Here is a 21738-nt window from a genome sequence, read left to right on the forward strand (position 1 = left end):
ACTACAGTCATCGCTTCAGAAATCAACGCTGTCCCAGTCACTTCTGTTACCATCACAACATCCCGTCCTTGGGAAATACCCAGGGATCTTAATCAAGATAGATATCAACAAGAGTTCGTTCCACCAAATGCTCCTGTCTTCACTAATGTGCCTCCCGTTGTTCACTATACTCCTCACCTAGGAGAACCTGTCTATCACGGCCCTACCCCAAGTGAGGATCCTGGTCTCAATGATAGAATGGATGAATTCCAGGATCAGTTTGCGGAATTACAAAAAGAGATAAAAGCTCTTCGTGGGAAAGAACTGTTTGGCAGAGATGTAAATGATATGTGTTTGGTTCCAGACGTAAGGATGCCAGCAAAATTTAAACTACCAGAATTTGAAAAGTACAAAGGAAGTTCTTGTCCACAGACCCATTTGGTTATGTATGTGCGAAAGATGTCAATGTACACCAACGACCAAAGGATGCTCATTCATTGTTTTCAAGACAGCCTTACCGGTGCAGCTTTACGCTGGTATATGGGATTAGACAGTTCTCAGATCAAGACTTTCAACGATTTAGGCGAGGCATTTATCAAACATTACAAATACAACCTTGATAATGTGCCAGACCGAGATCAGTTGAGGCCCATGCAACAAAGAGAAAAGGAGACATTCCGTGAATACGCGCAAAGGTGGCGCGAAATTGCAGCACAGGTTGTTCCACCTATGGAAGAAAAGGAGATGACGAAAGTGTTCTTAAAGACTCTTGATACTTTTTATTACGAGAGGATGATTGCAAGCGCTCCTACAGACTTTACTAACATGGTAAACATGGGAGTCCGTTTAGAGGAAGCAGTTCGAGAAGGGCGTCTAGTCAGAGAAGGAAGTTCATCTTCAAGCGGGGCAAAGAGGTACGGCGGTTTTATGAAAAAGAAGGAACAAGAAACTAATGCTGTGTCCTATAATCATCCAAGAAGGATCAATTATCCTTACCATTCCCAACACCAACATATAGCAGCCGTGACTCCAGTAATCACTTCCGCTCCAGTTCAAGTCCAATACCCTCAGCAGCGTACCAACCGCTTCCAACAGAATACTCAGTATCAGCAACAACATCAACCTCAACAACATCAACATCAGTTACAACAACGTCCACCACAACAGCAAAGAAGAACCAATTTTGATCCAATTCCAATGTCATATGCAGAATTGTATCCAGCTTTGATCACTAAAAACCTTGTGCAACCACGACCACGACCTCTTGTACCAGAAGTGCTACCTTGGTGGTACAAGCCAGAGGTATCTTGTCCCTTTCATCAGAATGCTCCAGGTCATGACTTAGACAACTGTTTTGCTTTAAAGTTGGAAGTACAGAAGTTGACAAGAGCAGGTATCCTGACCTTCAAGAACATGGGTCCCAATGTGAAGGACAATCCAATGCCAAGTCATGGTCCTTCATCAGTGAACAATATAGAAGTTTGTCTCAATGAACAAAGTGTTACGAAGATAGAGGAGATTCAGCGGTCTTTGGTTGAAATTCATTCTGTTTTATATGCTCATGGTCTATTCCAACATGACCACCAGATCTGTGGTACATGTTCAGTCAATTCAAGAGGTTGTAGAAAGATTCAAGATGATTTGCAAGGCGTCCTGGATCAGGATTTGATTCAGATTTCTAGACAAGTGAGTTCTCCAGAATCACAAGAACAAGAGGTGAATGTCATCATTCCTTGCTTCAACATTCCAGAGAAAGTAGAGATAGCTTATCATCCGAGGGAGCCAGTGGTGATTTGCCCTCCGGGCCCAATGCCTTACACTTCAGATAAAGCGGTCCCCTACCGCTATGCAGCAACTATTATTGAGAACGGTAAAGAGGTCGAGATTAAAACCTTAGCCTCAGTTACCAATATCGCAGCAAATAGCCGAATGACGCGCAGTGGCCGCGTGTTCGCTCCGCCGGTTATCCCAAGTAGAAATGTTGAGAAAGATCCAGTAGTCGTGGTACCAGTGACAAGAGAAGCAGAAGGGCAAATAAGCAATTCAACCCTTGACAAAGAAACAGATGAACTACTCAGAATTATCAAGCTCAGTGACTACAAAGTGGTAGATCAGTTGCTACAGACACCGTCAAAAATCTCGATCCTGTCCTTATTATTGAACTCAGCTGTCCACAGAGAAGCACTACTGAAGGTGCTTGATCAAGCCTTTGTAGAACAGGATATAACAGCAGAGCAGTTCAACAATGTTGTAGGCAGCATCACTTCGTGCAATGGCTTAGGCTTTTGTGATGAAGAACTGCCAGAAGAAGGAAAGAATCACAACTTCGCTCTCCATATCTCAGCCAATTGTCAAGGGGATTCTTTGTCTAATATCCTAATTGACACCGGTTCATCTCTGAATGTCATGCCCAAGTCTACCTTGTTGAAGCTAAAGTATAAAGGAGGGCAAATGCGGCACAGTGGAATTATTATGAAAGCGTTCGATGGATCAAGAAAAACAGTCATTGGAGAAGTTGATTTGCCTATTGGTATTGGACCACACGTATTCCAGATCACTTTCCAGGTTATGGACATAGTGCCAGCTTATAGCTGTCTGCTCGGACGCCCATGGATTCATGAGGCGGGTGCCATTACATCCACGTTACACCAAAAGTTAAAGTTTGTCAAGAATGGGCAAATAGTGACGGTTAATGGGGAGCAGGCTATGCTGATTAGCCACCTTTCATCGTTTAGTGTGATAGAAGTAGACGAGACGGCTGTTCAAACTCCATTTCAGGCTCTGACCATCGATGATTACAAGAAAAGTGAAGGTTCAATCGCGTCATTCAAAGACGCCCAGCAGATTGTCAAGACAGGTCCTACAGAAATATGGGGCAAGGTGATAGAGTTGCCAGAAAACGTTAACCATACAGGATTAGGCTTTGTTGATGGAAAACAAGTGCAGATTTCAGTGGTGCGACCTTTCAAAGATATCTTTCACAGCAGTGGGTTTATCAACATGGTAGCAGTTGAAGAGGATACTTTTGAGAAAAAGACAGAAGACGAAGGCCCCAAATTTGTGACACCAGGAGTAGTTATGAAGAACTGGACCGCAGTTGACATCCCACATTGTGTCCATATATCAAAGTAATTAAGCTTTTCAGTTTTCAAAAATCTTCCGCTTTAGCCCAAAGCGCGAAGCATTAATTTTGTAAAATGGGCACTTTTGTCAAAAACGTACTATCCATGAAAAAGATCTTTTGTGTTCCTATACACTTGTGTCCTTTTATCTTTTCAGCTTTTTCGGAAAATGGTAACACAAAAAAAACCTTAAAAAGAACACATTTTTGCATGTCATGGTCAGTCCTCTAAAAACAATTGTTTGTACAGGTTACTTAAACCCGTTGAACACAATGACATCATGCCCTCTCCCAACTTTGAACATTCTGTATTCGAAGCTGAAGAGGAAGAGTGGGATGAGATTCCAGAAGAGGTCGCCCGCCAGCTTGAAAATGAAGAAGACACTATTCAGCCATACAAAGAGCCTTTGGAAACAGTCAACTTGGGTTCGGAAGAAAATGTGAAAGAAGTCAAAATTGGAGCATTGTTATCCCCACAGGTCAAGGAGCAATTGATCAGCCTGTTGAAAGAGTATGTAGATGTGTTTGCTTGGTCTTATCAAGATATGCCTGGTCTCGACACTGACATCGTAGAGCACAAGCTACCTTTGAAGCCAGAATGTCCACCGGTCAAACAGAAACTAAGAAGAACACATCCAGATATGGCCGTCAAAATTAAAGAAGAAGTTCTGAAGCAAATAGATGCTGGTTTTCTTGCCACTTCAGTGTATCCAGAGTGGATAGCAAATATTGTGCCAGTTCCTAAGAAGGACGGGAAGGTACGAATGTGTGTGGACTGTCGTGACTTAAATAGAGCAAGCCCAAAGGATGATTTCCCCCTGCCTCACATTGACATGTTGGTAGACAATACAACAAAGTTTGACATATTCTCCTTCATGGACGGATTCTCCGGGTATAACCAGATCAAAATGGCTCCCGAAGACATGGAAAAAACTACATTCATAACACCATGGGGAACATTCTGTTATCAAGTGATGCCGTTTGGGTTGAAGAACGCAGGTGCTACTTACCAGCGAGCCATGACAATGCTCTTTCACGACATGATGCACAAAGAGATTGAGGTTTATGTGGATGACATGATCGCGAAGTCTCGTTCAGAAGAAGGTCACTTAGTAGATCTATTGAAGCTGTTTCAACGATTGAGGAAGTTCCGTCTTCGCCTCAATCCGAACAAATGCACATTTGGCGTCAGGTCAGGTAAACTCTTGGGCTTCATTGTCGGCCAAAAAGGCATTGAAGTTGATCCAGATAAAGTAAAAGCTATCCAAGAGATGCCCGCACCAAAAACAGAAAGGCAAGTGAGAGGTTTTCTAGGACGATTGAATTACATATCCCGGTTTATTTCTCACATGACTGCCACTTGTGAACCTATCTTCAAATTGCTGAGAAAGAGTCAGAATTGTGTTTGGACAGAGGATTGTCAGAAAGCATTTGACAATATCAAAGAGTACCTCATGGAGCCTCCTATCTTGTTACCACCTGTTGCTGAAAGACCGTTGGTTATGTATTTGACAGTGCTTGAGAATTCTATGGGCTGTATTCTGGGTCAACAAGACGAAACTGGAAAGAAAGAGCATGCCATTTACTACTTAAGCAAGAAATTTACTGACTGTGAATCACGATACTCCTTACTCGAGAAGACATGTTGTGCGTTGGCTTGGGCTGCTAAGAGATTGAGGCAGTATATGTTAAGTCACACCACTTGGTTGATATCCAAAATGGATCCAATCAAGTACATTTTTGAGAAGCCTGCACTCACTGGTAAGATTGCCAGATGGCAGATGCTATTATCAGAATACGACATTGAGTATCATACCCAGAAAGCTATCAAGAGCAGTGTGTTGGCTGAGTACCTTGCTCACCAACCCGTTGAAGATCACGATGATAATGAGGATGAGTTTCCTGATGAAGATGTCATGTTCCTAAAATCCAGAGATTGTAAAGAGCCACTTCCTGAAGAAGGACCTGAACCAGATTCTCAATGGGGTTTAGTATTTGATGGAGCTTCCAACGTTTATGGACATGGAGTAGGTGCAGTCATTATCACTCCAGAAGGTTCTCATATTCCTTTCACGACAAGAATTTGCTTTGAATGTACAAACAACATTGCTGAATATGAAGCCTGTATCATGGGTCTTGAAGAAGCCATTGACCTCCGCATCAAAAATCTTACTGTTTATGGTGACTCAACGTTAGTTATCAATCAGATCAAAGGAGAATGGGAAACACGCCACCCTGGCTTGATCCCATACAAAGACTATGCAAGAAGATTGTTGACTTTCTTCACCAAGGTTGAATTGCATCACATTCCTCGGGATGAGAATCATATGGCGGATGCTCTAGCTACGTTGTCTTCAATGTATCAAGTGGGTTTTCCAAACGAAGTACCCAGAATTGTGATCAAGCGACTTGATAGACCAGCACATGTGTTTACAGCTGAGGCCAGTTTTGATGATAAACCATGGTACCACGATATCAAGCATTTCCTTCAGACTCAGGAGTATCCTCTTGGAGCAACAGAAAAAGATAAAAAGACTTTGAGAAGATTGTCAGGCAGTTTCTTCCTTAATCAGAATGTGCTCTATAAGAGGAATTATGACATGGTCTTACTCAGATGTGTTGACAAAAAGGAAGCAGAAATGTTGATGAAAGAAGTTCACGAAGGGTCCTTTGGTACTCATGCAAACGGCCACTCTATGTCAAGAAAGATGTTGAGAGCTGGTTACTACTGGTTGACCATGGAATCAGATTGCTGCAAATTTGTAAAGAAGTGTCACAAATGTCAGATCTACGCTGATAAGGTTCATGTACCACCAACCTTTTTGAATGTGATTTCTGCTCCCTGGCCATTCTCAATGTGGGGCATTGACATGATCGGTATGATTGAACCCAAAGCTTCCAACGGACACCGTTTCATTCTCGTGGCAATTGATTACTTCACCAAATGGGTGGAAGCAGCTTCGTATGCAAAGGTGACAAAGCAAGTGGTGGTCAGATTCATCAAAAATAATCTCATTTGCCGATATGGCATTCCAAACAAGATCATCCCTGACAATGGCTCCAATCTGAACAACAAAATGATGGATGAATTATGTGAAAGTTTCAAGATCGAGCATCACAACTCTTCTCCTTACCGTCCCAAGATGAATGGGGCAGTTGAAGCTGCAAATAAGAATATCAAGAAGATCATTCAAAAGATGGTTGTTACCTACAAAGATTGGCATGAATTGCTGCCTTTTGCACTACACGGATATAGAACATCAGTCCGTACTTCAAACTGGGGCAACCCCATTTTCACTTGTATACGGTATGGAAGCTGTGTTACTGATAGAGGTTGAAATTCCATCAATGAGGATACTAATGGAAACTCAGTTGTCAGAGGCTGAATGGTGTCAAAGCAGATACGATCAGTTGAATTTGATTGAAGAAAAAAGAATGACTGCCTTGTGCCATGGACAGTTATATCAAAAGAGAATGAAGCAGGCATTTGATAGGAAGGTTAAGCCGAGAGAATTCAAAGAGGGTGACCTTGTACTCAAGAAGATGATACTATTTCACAATGATTCTAGGGGCAAGTGGACTCCTAACTATGAAGGACCCTATGTTGTCAAGAAAGCCTTCTCAGGCGGTGCTTTAATTCTTACAAACATGGATGGTGAAGAGCTTCCACGTCCCGTGAATACAGATGCAGTCAAGAAATACTTCGCCTAAAAAATGAAAAGAACAACTCGCTAAGTTGAAAACCCGAAAGGGCGGCTTAGGCAAAAATGAGCGTCTCGGTGGACTGAAAACCTGAAAGGGCGGTCCAAGCAGAAATTAGAGACATAAAAAAACAAAGAGAATATTATCCCGGTAGATTGAAAACCCGAAAGGGCAATCTAGGCAAAAGTTAGGGATTTCAGGCAAGTAACTGCATAACAGAGATAAGATCATTGAAGTATCAGAATATTTTCAACAGTTCTCCAACTTTCTCAAGGCTGCAATACAGGTCAAAAGTGGAAGAGAGAATGATGTCATTGTAGTTCAACGTACCCTTTTTCCACGAAATTACCATTTTCCAATTTGTAAAGATCTATGGAATCACGCTGTTGGCTGATTACCATCCTATCAAATCAATTTGAGCCTTTCTATATTTCTTGGCACTCTTAATTTTCATTTCAATTTACGAAAGTTCTTTTACTTTGATAGATATGTTTTGAAACAAAAGTTTTGAATTAAAAACAGTTTTTGAAAAATATAAAGATTATTTATTTTGATTTGTGGACATCAATAAAAGGATTGAGACATGTGGTCCCAGTAATTCTGAAATCATGTGATTCCAACTAGACATGTTCATATTACTATCCTTATATGTATATGATGAAAAAATCTCCACAGGTGTCTTGGCAGTAATATTTCTCCAGCAGAGGTTGTGATTCTGGATATCCCCAGCTATGCTTCCTAGTTTTCCTCAAGGAATCATGCAAGAAATATTTCAAGAAGTTTATTCCCTTCACTTGGGGCATGAAGACTCCCCAGTTAATTGATCATGAAGACTCCCCAGTTTAATTGATCATGAAGACTCCCTGGTTAATTGATCATGAAGACTTTGATCCAGGTTTTAAGTTACAGATTTGGCCTATGGGATTACTACAGGTATTTCCCCAGTAATTTATTAAGGCGGGATCAGCAATGTCCCCAGCAGAGGATGAGAAGGAAGATTTGATTTCCCTGAGCAAGAGTAATACAGAGGTCTCCATCCCTCAGCGAGTGAAGAAAGTTGATATTCAGAAACTACAGGGAATCTCCTGTTGTTCTCTGTCCATTCAATAGAAGGATATGTCTCCTCCTCAGTAATGTTTTGTAGTAAAGAAGAGTGTGTTGCATTTTAAGCAAATTCGAGAATTGCAGGATTTCTCCTGAATTCTCATTTATATTCAAAGGTCAGACATCACCGTTCCCCGGCAGAGTCTCCTAGAGGAAAGATCTCGTAACCAGATATCAGACACCATAATCCCCTGCAGAGTCTTCAGATACAGAAAGTCTCCATGATAATTAAAGCAAAAAAATCAAGGATAGATTTCCCCTATATTCTTATTCCCTGGAAAGATACCACCTATCCCCAGCGGACTTTATCCCCAGCAGAGTCTTCCAGAAGAATAATCCCTTCTGCATTATCAGCAAATTCAAGAATTGCAGGACTTCTCTTACAATATCATCTTATTTCCAGAGGATAACACCTTGTATCCCCAGCGGAGTCCTCAGAAAGGTCCAATCCTCATATACCTCACAAATTCAAGAACCACAGGGAATCTCCTGCATTTTTGAAGTAGAAGGCATCTCCATTCTTCTACGGAATCCTCAGCAGAGACAGACTTTTAAAGAAACCTGGATATGGTGCTCTTGTACCAATTCCCCAGCAAGTCTTTGTACTACTCCCTAGCGAGTCTCAGTGCAAATCTCCAGCAAGTCCTTATGCAGCTGTTAACATTTTTAGTTATTCCTAGTTTTGTTTGTCCATCATGCATTCATTACTAAATATTCATGCATATCTATGACATATCATGCTTGCATTCATATGCACCTTGTTTCCTTGTTTTTATTGTGGGTTGAGTCAATCTCTCCATATAGAGTATCCTCATAAGCAGCAAAATACCTTTTATTGGTCATGTTCCCCACAAAGATCTATGCCTCGTGGAAGATGGTTGTTCAGTTGTAAATCCTGATGAGTTCATTCCTCTTCAGTTGAAGTCTTGTTTGACCGTTTCATTCTAGTTCTATCCTAGTTTGAACCTCGTGTCTCCAGATAAAGCTCAGAAATTGCCAGTAAAAGAAGGCAACAATATAGTCTTTGTGACTCTCATTCAGTAAAACAGACATGACAGATATTGTGTCCAAGTCCTTTATACCTTCATCTTTGAGTTGGTACCCGTTACAAACTTGAGTTACCTACATCCATGAGTGGTAACCTTTGTTATCCCTCGGATAAATTAATTACTATCTCCATCTATGAGTTGATAACATCCTCACAGAAAGTTCCATGGTTCTACCTGCAACTTTGAGCTGGTAGCGTGCTTTCGTCTTTGAGTTTAGCACAGATTCCTTTTGATTCCACCTTCGTCTTTGAGTTGGTGAAGTACCTGCAACTTTGAGCTGGTAATATGCATTCATCTTTGAGTTCGCACATTTTCCTGTGATTCCATCTTCGTCTTTGAGTTGATGGAGTACCTTCATCTATGAGTAGGGTATGCTTGATCCTTGTTGAACTGATAGTGTGCTTTCATCTTTGAGTCTGCACAGATAACTTCTGATTCCATCTTCGTCTTTGAGTTGATGGAGTACCTTCATCTATGAGTTAGGTACATTTTGTCCTTCCACCGTCATCTTTGAGTCGGTAATGATAAACATCTCCAGGAGAATATGTTCTAAATTCTTTTAAACACCTTTGTCAATGAATCGGTGGTTGCCTTCAACTTTGAGTCGGCATTTCTCTGTCTACCTCATCAATGAGTTGGTAGTGTGCATTCAACTGTAAGTCTGCACAATGATCCTTAGATCTGATTCTTCATCTACACCATCATCAATGAGTTGGAATTTGATTTCCCTAGCAGTGTTATTATCAATCTTTTGAAGCTTGCCTTCAACTTTGAGTTGGCATGTCCTGTTTACCTCATCAATGAGTGGGTAGTGAGCTGTCAACCATGAGTTAACGCAGTTCGATTCTTATTATGCCCTTGTTATACCTTCATCCTTGAGTTGGTATTCATCTTTTCTGTTACCTCCATCTTTGAGTTGGTAATGTACTGTCACATCAGTACTCTTGTTATATTGATCTTTTCCCACTTTCATCTATGAGATAGTGATGTATCGTCAACATTGAGTCGATATCTCTTTTCCTCCTATTTTCCATCTATGAATAGGTAGTGAATCTTCCCCAGCTGAGTATTCTCAGTGTTTACCTTCATGCATTGAGTCGGTGTATGTTCTTCCCCAGTAGAGTTTGCACTCCTGTGTCTCTGTGTCTGTCTGTCTTTTGCATCATGCATACATGCATTTGCGGTCAAATTTTGTGGCGTTTGTCATATTTAATTACCTTACGCCATTCGATAGCCTCCGGCTATCTGGCCTAAGTTAATTAAATAGGGGCATCTATCGCACCCTAAAATTTGACTTTGGCTTTGTTGACCACATCTTGATTAATCTCGTTGTCTCGTATTCATCTCAATTTCTTAAACTTCGCGTGACAACTGGTTTGATTAGGTTTTGTGTGTTTTCGTTGCTTACCGTGTTGTATTTCGTTGTTTTAGCAAAACCTGGCCGATATCGTTGCCTCGTATTTATCTCGCTTATCTCTTTTGTGCGTGGCATCGCTCCGATTAGGTTTTGTACGTTTTTATCTATTTAATTGTTTGTTTGTCGGTATTTTGACTGTATTTCGAATATATTAGAGTTTTCGTATTGTCTGATTATTTGTGATTGTGTTTGTCAGCGTTTTCGTGATGTCGTGTTGATTTTATTATTGCCTAGGGTTGTTTATTTAATTACGTGTTGTGCCGTGTGATTTAATCGAGTCTGTTTGAGTCGTGTTGTTGATTTTACTGGTACCGGTTTACTGGTTTATTGGTTTTATCAATTTGTCTGTTTTGCTGTGCAAATTGTCATCATTTTTATCGCGTTCGTGTCGCTCGATTTTATCGTATTTTAATCGTGTGCCGTTTAATATTATTTGTGCTTAATATTAATTGTGTTTAGTTGTTAATTAGTTTATTTAATTAGGATTAATATTATATTAGTTTATTATTATTATATTATATAATATATAAATATATTATTAATTTATGTTAGATATTTTTTAGGTTTCTTATTGTTTAAGTAATCTAAATATATATTATTAATTTATGTTAGATATTTTTTAGGTTTCTTATTGTTTAAGTAATCTAAATATATATATATATATATATAGATGTGGTTAGTAAGGAAAAAAAGAAGAAGGTGGATCAGTAAGGAAAAAATGTGTGGTGAGAGAAACAGAGAATTGAAAAGAAATATTTTTCCAAAAGCATTACCGTATTTCACTTGTTCTTCATTTTCGGTAACCCAAAATCGTCCCGATTATTCACCGAAACACAAAACCGATTTCATATCTTTGAAGATCGTTGAGCCCAGGTCACAAATATCCAAGGTTCATTTCATTCCGGCGTCGTTTCACCGATCAAAAGCGACGTTGAAGTCAGGTACTCACGAAGGCAGCCAGCACTGCGTCGGTGACGGTTTCCAGCTTTCGGTCGATCATTTGGACGATCAGAAGTTCATCCTCTTCACACAAGGTAATATTCTTCACTTATCTCTGAAATCGGCAAAGTTCCGGCTTGCCGACATGTGTTTTAATATATTATTTATCTATATATATATATATATATATATATATATATATATATATATATATATATATATATATATATTATTTTTGTCTATTATATATTATTTGTTTAAATGTACATATATATTATTTTTGTCTACTATATATTTATTGTCTAAAAATAAATAAATAAATATATATATATATATATATATATATATATATATATATATATATATATATATATATATATATATATATATATATATATATATATATATTACTTTTGTTTACTAAATATTGTTTATCTTTTATTATTATTTTGCATATATGTTTTATTTAAATGTTAGTTAAATTAATTATTTGTTTAAATGTTTATTTTAATTAAATGTTTATTTATATCAAATGTTTATTTTGTCTAAAGTAAATGTTTATATTGTTTTTTTATATTTGTTTATGTTGTTACTAACCGTTTCGTTTCAGTTTCAGCTCGATTAACTTCACTAACTATTCGTAATACTAACTATTCATAGCTAACTGTGTTGTAATAATTTACTTTCTCGCATTTTTTATTTTCTGTATTGTGTGTTTAATCGTATTGTTCACGTTTTATGTTAAAAAATCGAAAAATCCAAAAAGAGAAACCCGATGCGATTCCAACGGTCGCCGTTTAAGAAACCCTTTACACACACTCATAAGCTTACTCTTGGGCTTTCCTGTAATGAGCCCATTTATTTATTTCTTTAGGGTCTAGGCTCGTTCAAATCTAAAATCAACAAAACAGACTTTCCCCTTTTCTTTTGGGAGAACTACGTGGATTCTGATTTCTCCATTGCGCCTTGGAGATACGTAGGCATGAAGTCTACGACTTTATCGAGTCCAAAAACAATAAAATCAAGTTCTTTTCTCATCTCCCCAATCAAATGATCAAAGCGAAAAAAAGCAAAGCATTCACATAAACATAAGCAAAAAGGTTCATGTGGAGTACCACAGATGTAGAGGGTGCTAATACCTTCCCTTTGCATAACCAACCCCCGAACCTGTAACTCTAAAGGGATTTATCGTTATTTTTCCCTTCCTCTTTTTGGATAAAATAAAAGACGGTGGCGACTCTTGCATTTAAAATATTTTTCAAACGGGTTAAGTTCAATCAATACTTAATCTCGTGAAAAATCCCGCCGCGACATCGAGGAGGGTTGGGGCCCTCATGCCAACGTATTCTCATGGTGCAATGAGAAAGTCAGAGCCTCATAGTTTGTGGAACAAGAGAGAGAAACCGGGGAAACAAGAAAAGTGTTCGCCAAGGATTCACATCCTTGTGCCTACGTATCCTCATAGTGAAATAAAGAAGTCAAAGCTCCGTAGTTCGGAGGACTAAGACTGAAATAGAGAGAGATCGAGGGTGGTGTTTAAATCGGAAAAGTCTAGAAACTGACTGAAGCGGTGTTTAAACCAAAGGAAAAAGATTGTGGTGTTTAAACCAAGAAAGAAAGGATAAAAGTGGTGTCAAAACCAAGAAAGGGGTTTATAACCATAAGGGTATCAACCCAAATTGCGGCGTTTAAACCAAAATGAGGGCTTACCTAAGAAACTGGGACTAACAAGGCAAGGGAAAGAAAACAAGAACTTGTTAAAGCACTAGGACTAACATGAAAAGGATTTTGCCAAAGTATTGGGACTGACATGGTAAGGGAATGATGTCAAAATCAAGAGAGGGATGTGTAACCACTGAATGTGTCAACCAAAAAAAGAAAGGTAAAAGTATATAACCAATGTGTCAACCTGAATTGTGATGTCATAACCAAGAAAATAAAGACAAAGGTATATAACCATGAAGGTGTCAACCTGAATTGTGGTGTCAAAACCAATAAAGGGGTGTATAACCATAAAGGTGTAAAAAAAAAGTCTTTTAACAGAGAATCAATGATTAACTAAGGAAAGGGTGTATTAACCATGAAGGTGATTAACCCAAATTGTGGTGTTTAAACCAAAGAAAAAAAGAAAGTGGTGTCAAAATCAAGAAAGGGGTGTATAACCATGAAGGTGTCGACCCAAAAACAAATGGTCTTTTAACTGAGAATCAATGATTAACCAAGAAAATGGTATATTAAACATAAATGTGATTAACCCAAAAGAGAAAGGCATGATGGTGTTTAAACCAAGAGGAGTTTGAAAGGGGAGCCATATGGCTAGTTGCAGACTTGACAATGAATTAAATTGAATTGTACTAAAGTCCATGAATAGAGGTGAACACTCTGAGCAACTGGGTCATTTGTCCAATACCCAAAATATTCAGAATGACGATAGGAATGCTCTCGTTCACCCCTTCTCTATTGCTTAAGGCTCATGACATGCAATCCTTGTCAATGTATGACAAGTTGTTGAAACAGGTCCTCAGGGATGCTATGTGGGGATGAGGCAGATGATTGATACCTTGACTGGTGCTTGAGGTCTTATACTTTTTGGGAAGCTGAGCTCCAAAGTAACATATACAAGTCTCATTAAGTGACCAAGAGACTTATGGTCACTTGACAAAGACAAAGGAAATATGGGTAAAATCAAAGGATCTAGTTGATAAAATGGGATTTGATCAAGCTAAATCAAAAGGGAATGAGATGAGTAAAACACACAGTGCATAGTCATACAAAGACTAGCCTAGGGTCTCATTGTTAGGTAGTCCAAGAGAAAGCCATGTGTGTGATAATGTGTACTAACCTAAACAAATGAATGCGATAAGCAAAGACAATGAACAATAAGCAAAATGACAACTTCAAAATTTCAACAGGTGAATAAGGTGCAAGTGATTAATAGGTCAATGAGTCCAAGATCAAGCAAAGGTCTAAGTCCTAAGTCCAAAGTCCACTCCAAGTCAAGCATGGGTCTCAAGGATCAAGTCTATCCATTTTATCATGTTTTGATTCATTGAGATTGTCAAGCAAACTAAACACAAGATAAGAAGCATAAGATGATCAAGACAATATTAACAATGTATGAAGTGAGATGATGAATGAGACATTAAAGTAAATTGCATCAAATATATGACATAAGGTAAGTTGCAAGAATGTGAAGTGTTAAAGGGTTATCAGTTAGATGTTGGGTGTTAGGTGTTAGAAAGAAAATTCAAGTCACCACATAGGGACCATCTATCAACAAGTCAAATAACTCAAACATATGCTACACCAAGGGATGATCTATCACTAACTCAAAGTGTTCAAAATATGGTCAAATGACCATCTATCAACATATTGAATTATAGAAGATTGAATCAACAAAAGGACCATCCATGGATGATTTGAAATGTTAAAGATCTCATCAACTAAGTAACCAAAGTCAAACAAAGTCAAAAGAAAGACATAATTTGAATTAAAAAGGTTTTAAAAATGATTTAAAATGGGAAATTAAAGAGAAAATTCCAAACCATAAGCAAAACAATGAATAAATGGCCAAGAAAATTATACAAAGTCCCAAATATTACACATGAATATATCTCAAAAGTTGGATACAAAAATATTTGAAAATGATTAAAAAATAAATTGCAAAAGGAAATTAAAAATAAAAAAGAAATTAAAATAATAAAAAATTCCAAAATGATTTTAAAAAATGTGAGAAAAATGTATGTGATGCAAAATATTTTTAGAGATCTTGTGCAAAAAATTTGGATCAAATTGAATTAAAAATGAGTGAGAAATTAATTTAGAAAGAAAAGAAATAAAAGAAAATAAAAGAAAAGAAATTAGGGCGCCAACGACTATTAGAATTTGAAAAAAAGCGTTGGCTAGCTATGATTGGTTGGATTTGAAATTTGGTACCAAAATATGCACAGAACCAACTTTACCTTCAACCTTCAGCTTGATTTTGCAAATCCCTGAACTCCTGTTTTTAGCAACACCCAAACATGGAGTTAGCTTCACAACACATCATCGTTCATGTCTCCATACATCAGAGTCATTGATTGGCTCTGAGCAGGGAGAATTTTGTGATATTTGATTTATTTACTATTTGTGCTTAATGCTTTCTCTTTCAGAAAAACTAAGTTTGATTTGTGGTTAATATTTAGGCTGGACCGCCATTCTTACCACTCAATTGTGAGTAACTCATAGTAGATATTACATAGGCCTAGTGATACCCTGTGGAAACCAAAATATTCTTGATTAAAATAATGCTTAATTTTATCTGTAATTATTATGGACATAAGGATTAATTTAAATGATTAAATGTTTTCTCACTAAGGACTTAGGAGTAAACACCCTTAAAAAGCGGTAGTCAATGTTATTGAATTTAAGTTGCTCCAAAGTTAATTTACTGTTGTTGATGAATCCAATCATACACTTCCCTAACATGTTCTCTCATAATATCTTTTAAACATTTCAACTGCTTTCTTTACCTTCCATTGTATTTTATTTTCAATTATTAAAACACCAATTCAAAACCTCCAAGTCTTTTGTTTAACTAAATTAAAACCCGAACTATGTATCGTTAAGCAGTCCTTGAGATAGATACTTGGGATTTCCCTTTATTACTATATTTTCATATTAGTCCACTTGCTAATTTACCAATCAAAGTTACTCACCTCAAATATTTTCTAAGATTTCAAATTTTCAACAACATAGGTAGGTCAACTAAAACTGCAAACATTGACATTTCTCACTCACCCATGTTCTTTCCTCTTACTATTATCATCCTATAAATCTTTTATTATTGCCACACTCGTACTCTTTAAACACCCAACAAAAAGTCTAATTTTTTTATAATCTTTGAATAATCCTCCTCTTAATAACCCTTCTAATATGCTCATTACATGTTTGTTCAAATGTCTAAGTTGGGTTTTATCCAAATCAAGCAAAGATTCAAACTTTATTCAAACCTACTTCATAATCAACACTCTCTCTAATTTAAAATTTGAAAACCTAAATTCTCAAAAATGCATTTTTTTCACTCTTAAATCCATAACAACAATGGTGCTATCACAAATCCTCATATTCTTTCACCAAGTATGAAATTCACAGTAAGACTTGATGTCACATTCATATCCCAATGTTGCAAAGCATCAAAAACAAATAAAACAGATCCAAGATGATTATACGATAAAGCAAGAGGATCAGATAATAAGCCAGTCACCATGTTATACTTTAGAGTGCAAATTAAGAATAAAGTTCAAAACCCTAAAATACTATTATTCATAGTTGAAAGGGCGACAATTACTATCATCACATCCTATGAAATTCAAGAATTTAACACAACAGAGTTTAAAACACTAAAATACTAAACGAAAAAACAAAAATTAATAACAATCAGAATTGTTCGTAGTACAAATGGAAATGAAAACAGAATCATACACTTACATGTTAATCGTTCAAGGTAGCATAATGAGTTGACTTGTTAAGAGGAAGTGTGTGTGTGTTTGATGGTCGGTTGAAGAAAAAAAAGAAGAGAAAAATTGAAATAACCCTTTGATGATTGATCTTTAGGATTTAGGGGGGAAGACATATGAAGTACCCATCTCAGATTTTAATAGGGGCGGAGGGTGAAGCAACCATCATAGCCTTTGTGTTTTACACTATTTTTGCGGTTTATGATGGATTTAAAGGGGACAGAGAGGGAAGTACCCATCGCGGCTTTAAATATGGGACGGACGGAGGGTGAAACAATCGTGATAGTCTAGGGTTTAGGGAGGCTGGGAGACCAATCGTCGTGACTTTTATTAATTTTTTATAAAAAAATAAACGGCCGATTGTCCAACACTGTCGTATGAACTATCGCAACTGGATAAAGATGGTGGTTATCATGCAACAACCACGACCTATGCGTCACAAATCCCTAATTTTCTTGTGGTGTCTAAACGGTAATTTTAACTGTCTTTAGTCTTGCCTTGAATGTTTAGAAGTGTTCTTATCAAACTATCACACACATTTTTCTTCACATGCATAACATCATGTCTTACATCGAGGCTATACTAATATGGAAGATTAAAGAACACCGATCTCTTTTTCCAAATATTTCTATTAACGAGACCTTTTTTATTATTTCCAAAGATAACAATAAGGTACTCTTGTTGTTGATAAAATTTATCACCCTTTAAAGGTTAGGGCGATTTCAAACTCTTGCTCTCCGTTAAAAGCCTTCCGCAATCTATGATAAGGATGATTGAGTTTTAAAAATTTCTGATGCTCAAGGTAAACCGTCTTTTTTCCAAACTTAAGTTGGTGAAAACTGGTATTAGATTCACATATAGGATACACTTTATGTCCTTTGACACTGTATTCATCCAAGTTACCATATGCAGGAAATTCGTTGATTATGCAAAATAACATTGCACGTATCTTAAACTTTTCACCAGAATATACATCATCAACATCAAGGTTTTTCTCCCACAAAAGTCTTAAATCTTTAATTAATGGACTTAGATAAACATCTATATCATTTCCAAGTTGTTTTGGTCCAGAAATTATCATACTTAATAGCATATACTTGTGCTTCATGCACAACCAAAAAGATAGATTGTAAATCATGGGAGGAACAAGCCACAAAGAATGGTTAGTACTCATATTATCAAAGGAGTTCATTCCATCTGTGGCAGGCCCAAGCCTAAGGTTTCTTGACTCAAGGCAAAAATCTGGAAACACCAGATCAATTTTCTTCCATTACAAATAATCAACTACATGGTGAATGTTTCCATCACTTTTTTTTTCATCTGCATCCCATCTAATATTCTTTACGTCATTCGCATTATCAAAAAGTATCTTGAACCTTGAAATTATTGGAAAGTACCATAACAATTTAGCAAGAGGACGCTTCTTGCTAACATTGTCATCACCATTGTTGTCCTTCACCTTGTAGCACGACTCATAACATTCTAGAGACTGATCCAAATTTTCATACTTTTTCCTGTATAATACGCAATCATTAGAACATCCATGTATTTGATATACTCTAAACCCATTGGACACAATAACTTATTGGTGTTGGAATTTGTCTCTTTTTTCTGTTTCAGGTCAGCAAAATGTATCTCAACTTTCGAGTTTTCGTTAAGAGTTATCGTCGGTTAGTCCATTCAGAGAAGTGGAGGATAACTTTTCCTCGTCTGGCGATTTCACGGGACTATTTTCGGTGAATTCTTGTTATAGGGGGTTGTTGAAGGATCAACTTGTTAACATGTGTATTCTGAGGGTCTGTTGCAGCTTAAGAGGCTGTGTAGAACCAATGTCCCGTCAAAAATTCAAATTTTTGCGTGACGCTTGTTTATTAATAGACTTCCTTCTAAAAAGGAATTAGATAAGAAATGGGATTTTTCATGCTTTCATTGATCTCATGTGTGTTTCTTGTTTTTCCATTGAGGAATATTTATTTCATCTTTTGATTTCTTGTCCTTTTGCTTTAAGGGTGTGGGATTCTATTTGTGAGTGGTTGGAGTTGGAGCATTTTGTTGAAAACTCAATATTGAATCATGCTGAGAAATTATATTCTCTTATGAGCGGTAAAGTTGTTAGGAGCAAGAAGATATCGGTTTGGTTGGCGATATGTTGGTGTTTGTGGTTACAAAGATACAACATTATTTTTAACAATGTGGGTTACACGTATATCATACTAATATGGTTATATGCATAATAATATATCCATCACAACAATATAACACTAAAACCTAAAGCATATTCATAACCAGCCTCTACAATTGGCGACATCAATAAACAATCCAACAATTTCATTTGGAACACCAAAACCTAAATCATATTCATAACCACATTTCTTTCTTCATTTGTAATAGAGTTATAATAATAAAACAAAAATAAAAAACATAGCCTTATAACAACAAAAACATCACAGCTTGAGAACATGACAAATGACAACATTGTGTAACTTTATACCAACAAAAACATCACAAAATTTGAATAAAACCAAAACACAAAGTAATCCAATTGTGACAAAATAAAAATCCACACCGCATAAAGAAAAACATCACCATTGAGATAGATAGATAGATAGATAGATAGATAGATAGATAGATAGATAGAGAGAGAGAGAGAGAGAGAGAGAGAGAGAGAGAGAGAGAGAGAGAGAGAGAGAGAGAGAGAGAGAGAGAGAGAGAGAGAGAGAGAGAGACCACAAAAACAATGAGGATGGTGAAGATTGAACGTATTGTACTTCAAAGAGAAGGAATAGATCAAGAAATTAATGAAGATGGTGAAGACTAAACGTTCCAAGAAATAAATGAAGATGGTAAAGATGAAGATTTCACTATCGTTGTCGCCTGGTTCAGTAGGGCATGTGTTATAAACGAAATAAATAACCTCTTATGTTTTAATTATGCAGGAAAGAATTCCACCACAGATGCAAATACCAACTGTAGTGAAATATGGAACATATAACCACAATTGATAAAAACAATTGTAGTTAAAAGTTTTTCAATTTTTATTTAACGATATAAGTTAAGGGACACGCGTTTTTTTACAGAAAAAATGGAAAAAATTTGATGCTGGGATTCGAAGCTTGTAACCTACAATCTATGACCACAGTTGTTATAAGAAAACCGGGCACGTTAAAAATGAGATAGTACTACGGTTGACAAAATGACATAGTAATATGGTGTCACCAATGAATATTTTATAGTAGTATTCTTTCAAAAAAAAAGTCATTTTCATTTCTAAACTCCCCAATCTCCTGATTTAAGGAAGTTTCTTTTTGAATAAAAATTGTATAATGTCTTTTTTCAAGATTTTAAGTTTTCTATCATTTCTTTAAGCGTGCTTAAGAATATATTTCAAAGTATATATTGATTCAAATCTAGAAACATTAGATACTAAATTATCTTTTATTTCATCATATGTGTCTTGATCACAACTAGAGGTGTAATTATCATTGCTACATTTTCTTATTCTTTAGTGTCATCTCATGATTCCACGATACACTTCTTCTTAATTACTTAGGAGTTACCATCTCTTGGTTTCTACTTCAGAAGTTCTGGACAATCATTTTTGAAGTGTTTGAGCTTGTTAGAACCGTAGTAGACATTCTTGTCTTCTTTATCAGGTATGTATGTTGTTCCTTTGTAAATTTGAAAGTTTCTTTCGGGAAAAATATTTCTTCAATACAGATCTTAGATCATTTTGGTGAGACATGCCAACTTCTCATCATCCTGGCCTTTTTCATTTTCATCATCAGGGATCTCTTCTTTAGACTTCACTTTCTTAACTTGGAGTATCTTATCTTTGAGGATTTTACCCTTAAATTAAAGGGCAGTTGTTTTTGAACTTATTTAAAGGTTCATTTGAATCTAGCTAAATCTCATGACTCCTCAGAGAGAAAATTATTTATATAAATGTGACCTTGTTCAAATATTTGGCCTATTGAATAGCTGTAACTTTTGGTTTCCATCTGATGGGTAGACTCCTAAGAATCTTTTTTACATGTTATGTTATAGAGTAGCTCTTTACCAGAATTTGGAGTTCATAAATTAGAGCTCGAAACCTAACAAACACGGTTTCATATCATCACCCTCCTTCCTCTTAAACAACTCACTTTGTTGAATCAAAATCCCAAATTTTGTTTCTTTGATTTGTTGAGTCATAAATACTCTTTGGAGTATATGAATCAAGAATTTTTGTAAACTCCTTGAAAGAGATAGTATTTACCATGATGGTTCTCTCCTTGTGATGAAGTTTATTGTTTCTTATCCTCGGGAGATATTTCATCTATGTTTGTAGCAACTCCTTCCTTTTTGACCACTATAATATAACCTTTTTCAACCATCGAAGATCTTTATCTTGAGCCATGAATAAGTTGTAACTTGTCTTTCCACTAGGAAAATTGTTCGTTATCTCCATTGAAAACAAATAGTACGAAAGAATGAGTGTTTCGATGAACCAAAGTTACATTTATGATCCACATTAGAAATATGTTTCTTAAAGGATATTTTACTCTTACATCGTTAAATGTTTATATGAGAGACTGATGCTCTGATTCCGACTAAAGGTGAGAAAAACACAAGAAATATAGAGGGATTGAATTGTGTTGGATTTACAACTTTTTTAATATTCTCAAGCACATATAGCATGATAGCGGAAAGTAAATATAAAAAGGATTAAAAATCACACACACAAGATTTATATTTGTTCTCCCTATTAACGAGAGGCTAACCTAAACCTCACAGACTCGAGAGATTTCCACTAAAATCAATTATGATTACAAACAACCACTAAGACAACCTAGTCTTAGATTTTCTTTCCTAACATTAAAGGACTTCATTTCCTTACCACATATAAGGATTTTCTTTCCATAAACCTTTAGGGGCATATTTTCCTCATAT

At 36.6% G+C, this 21738-nt stretch overlaps 1 protein-coding gene across 1 annotated transcript; it reads left to right on the top strand.

The window, feature by feature from the left end:
* Positions 1-351: 351 nt before the first annotated feature.
* LOC127121695 (uncharacterized) lies at positions 352-17100 on the top strand. The gene is made up of 2 exons (XM_051052144.1): positions 352-3051; positions 17026-17100. The coding sequence occupies exons 1-2, from the start codon at positions 352-354 to the stop codon at positions 17098-17100; spliced, it is 2775 nt and encodes a 924-aa protein (XP_050908101.1).
* The last annotated feature ends 4638 nt before the right edge of the window (positions 17101-21738 follow it).

The sequence above is a fragment of the Lathyrus oleraceus genome, chromosome 2 (assembly GCF_024323335.1).
Source record: "Lathyrus oleraceus cultivar Zhongwan6 chromosome 2, CAAS_Psat_ZW6_1.0, whole genome shotgun sequence".
NCBI classification, from domain to species: domain Eukaryota; kingdom Viridiplantae; phylum Streptophyta; class Magnoliopsida; order Fabales; family Fabaceae; genus Lathyrus; species Lathyrus oleraceus.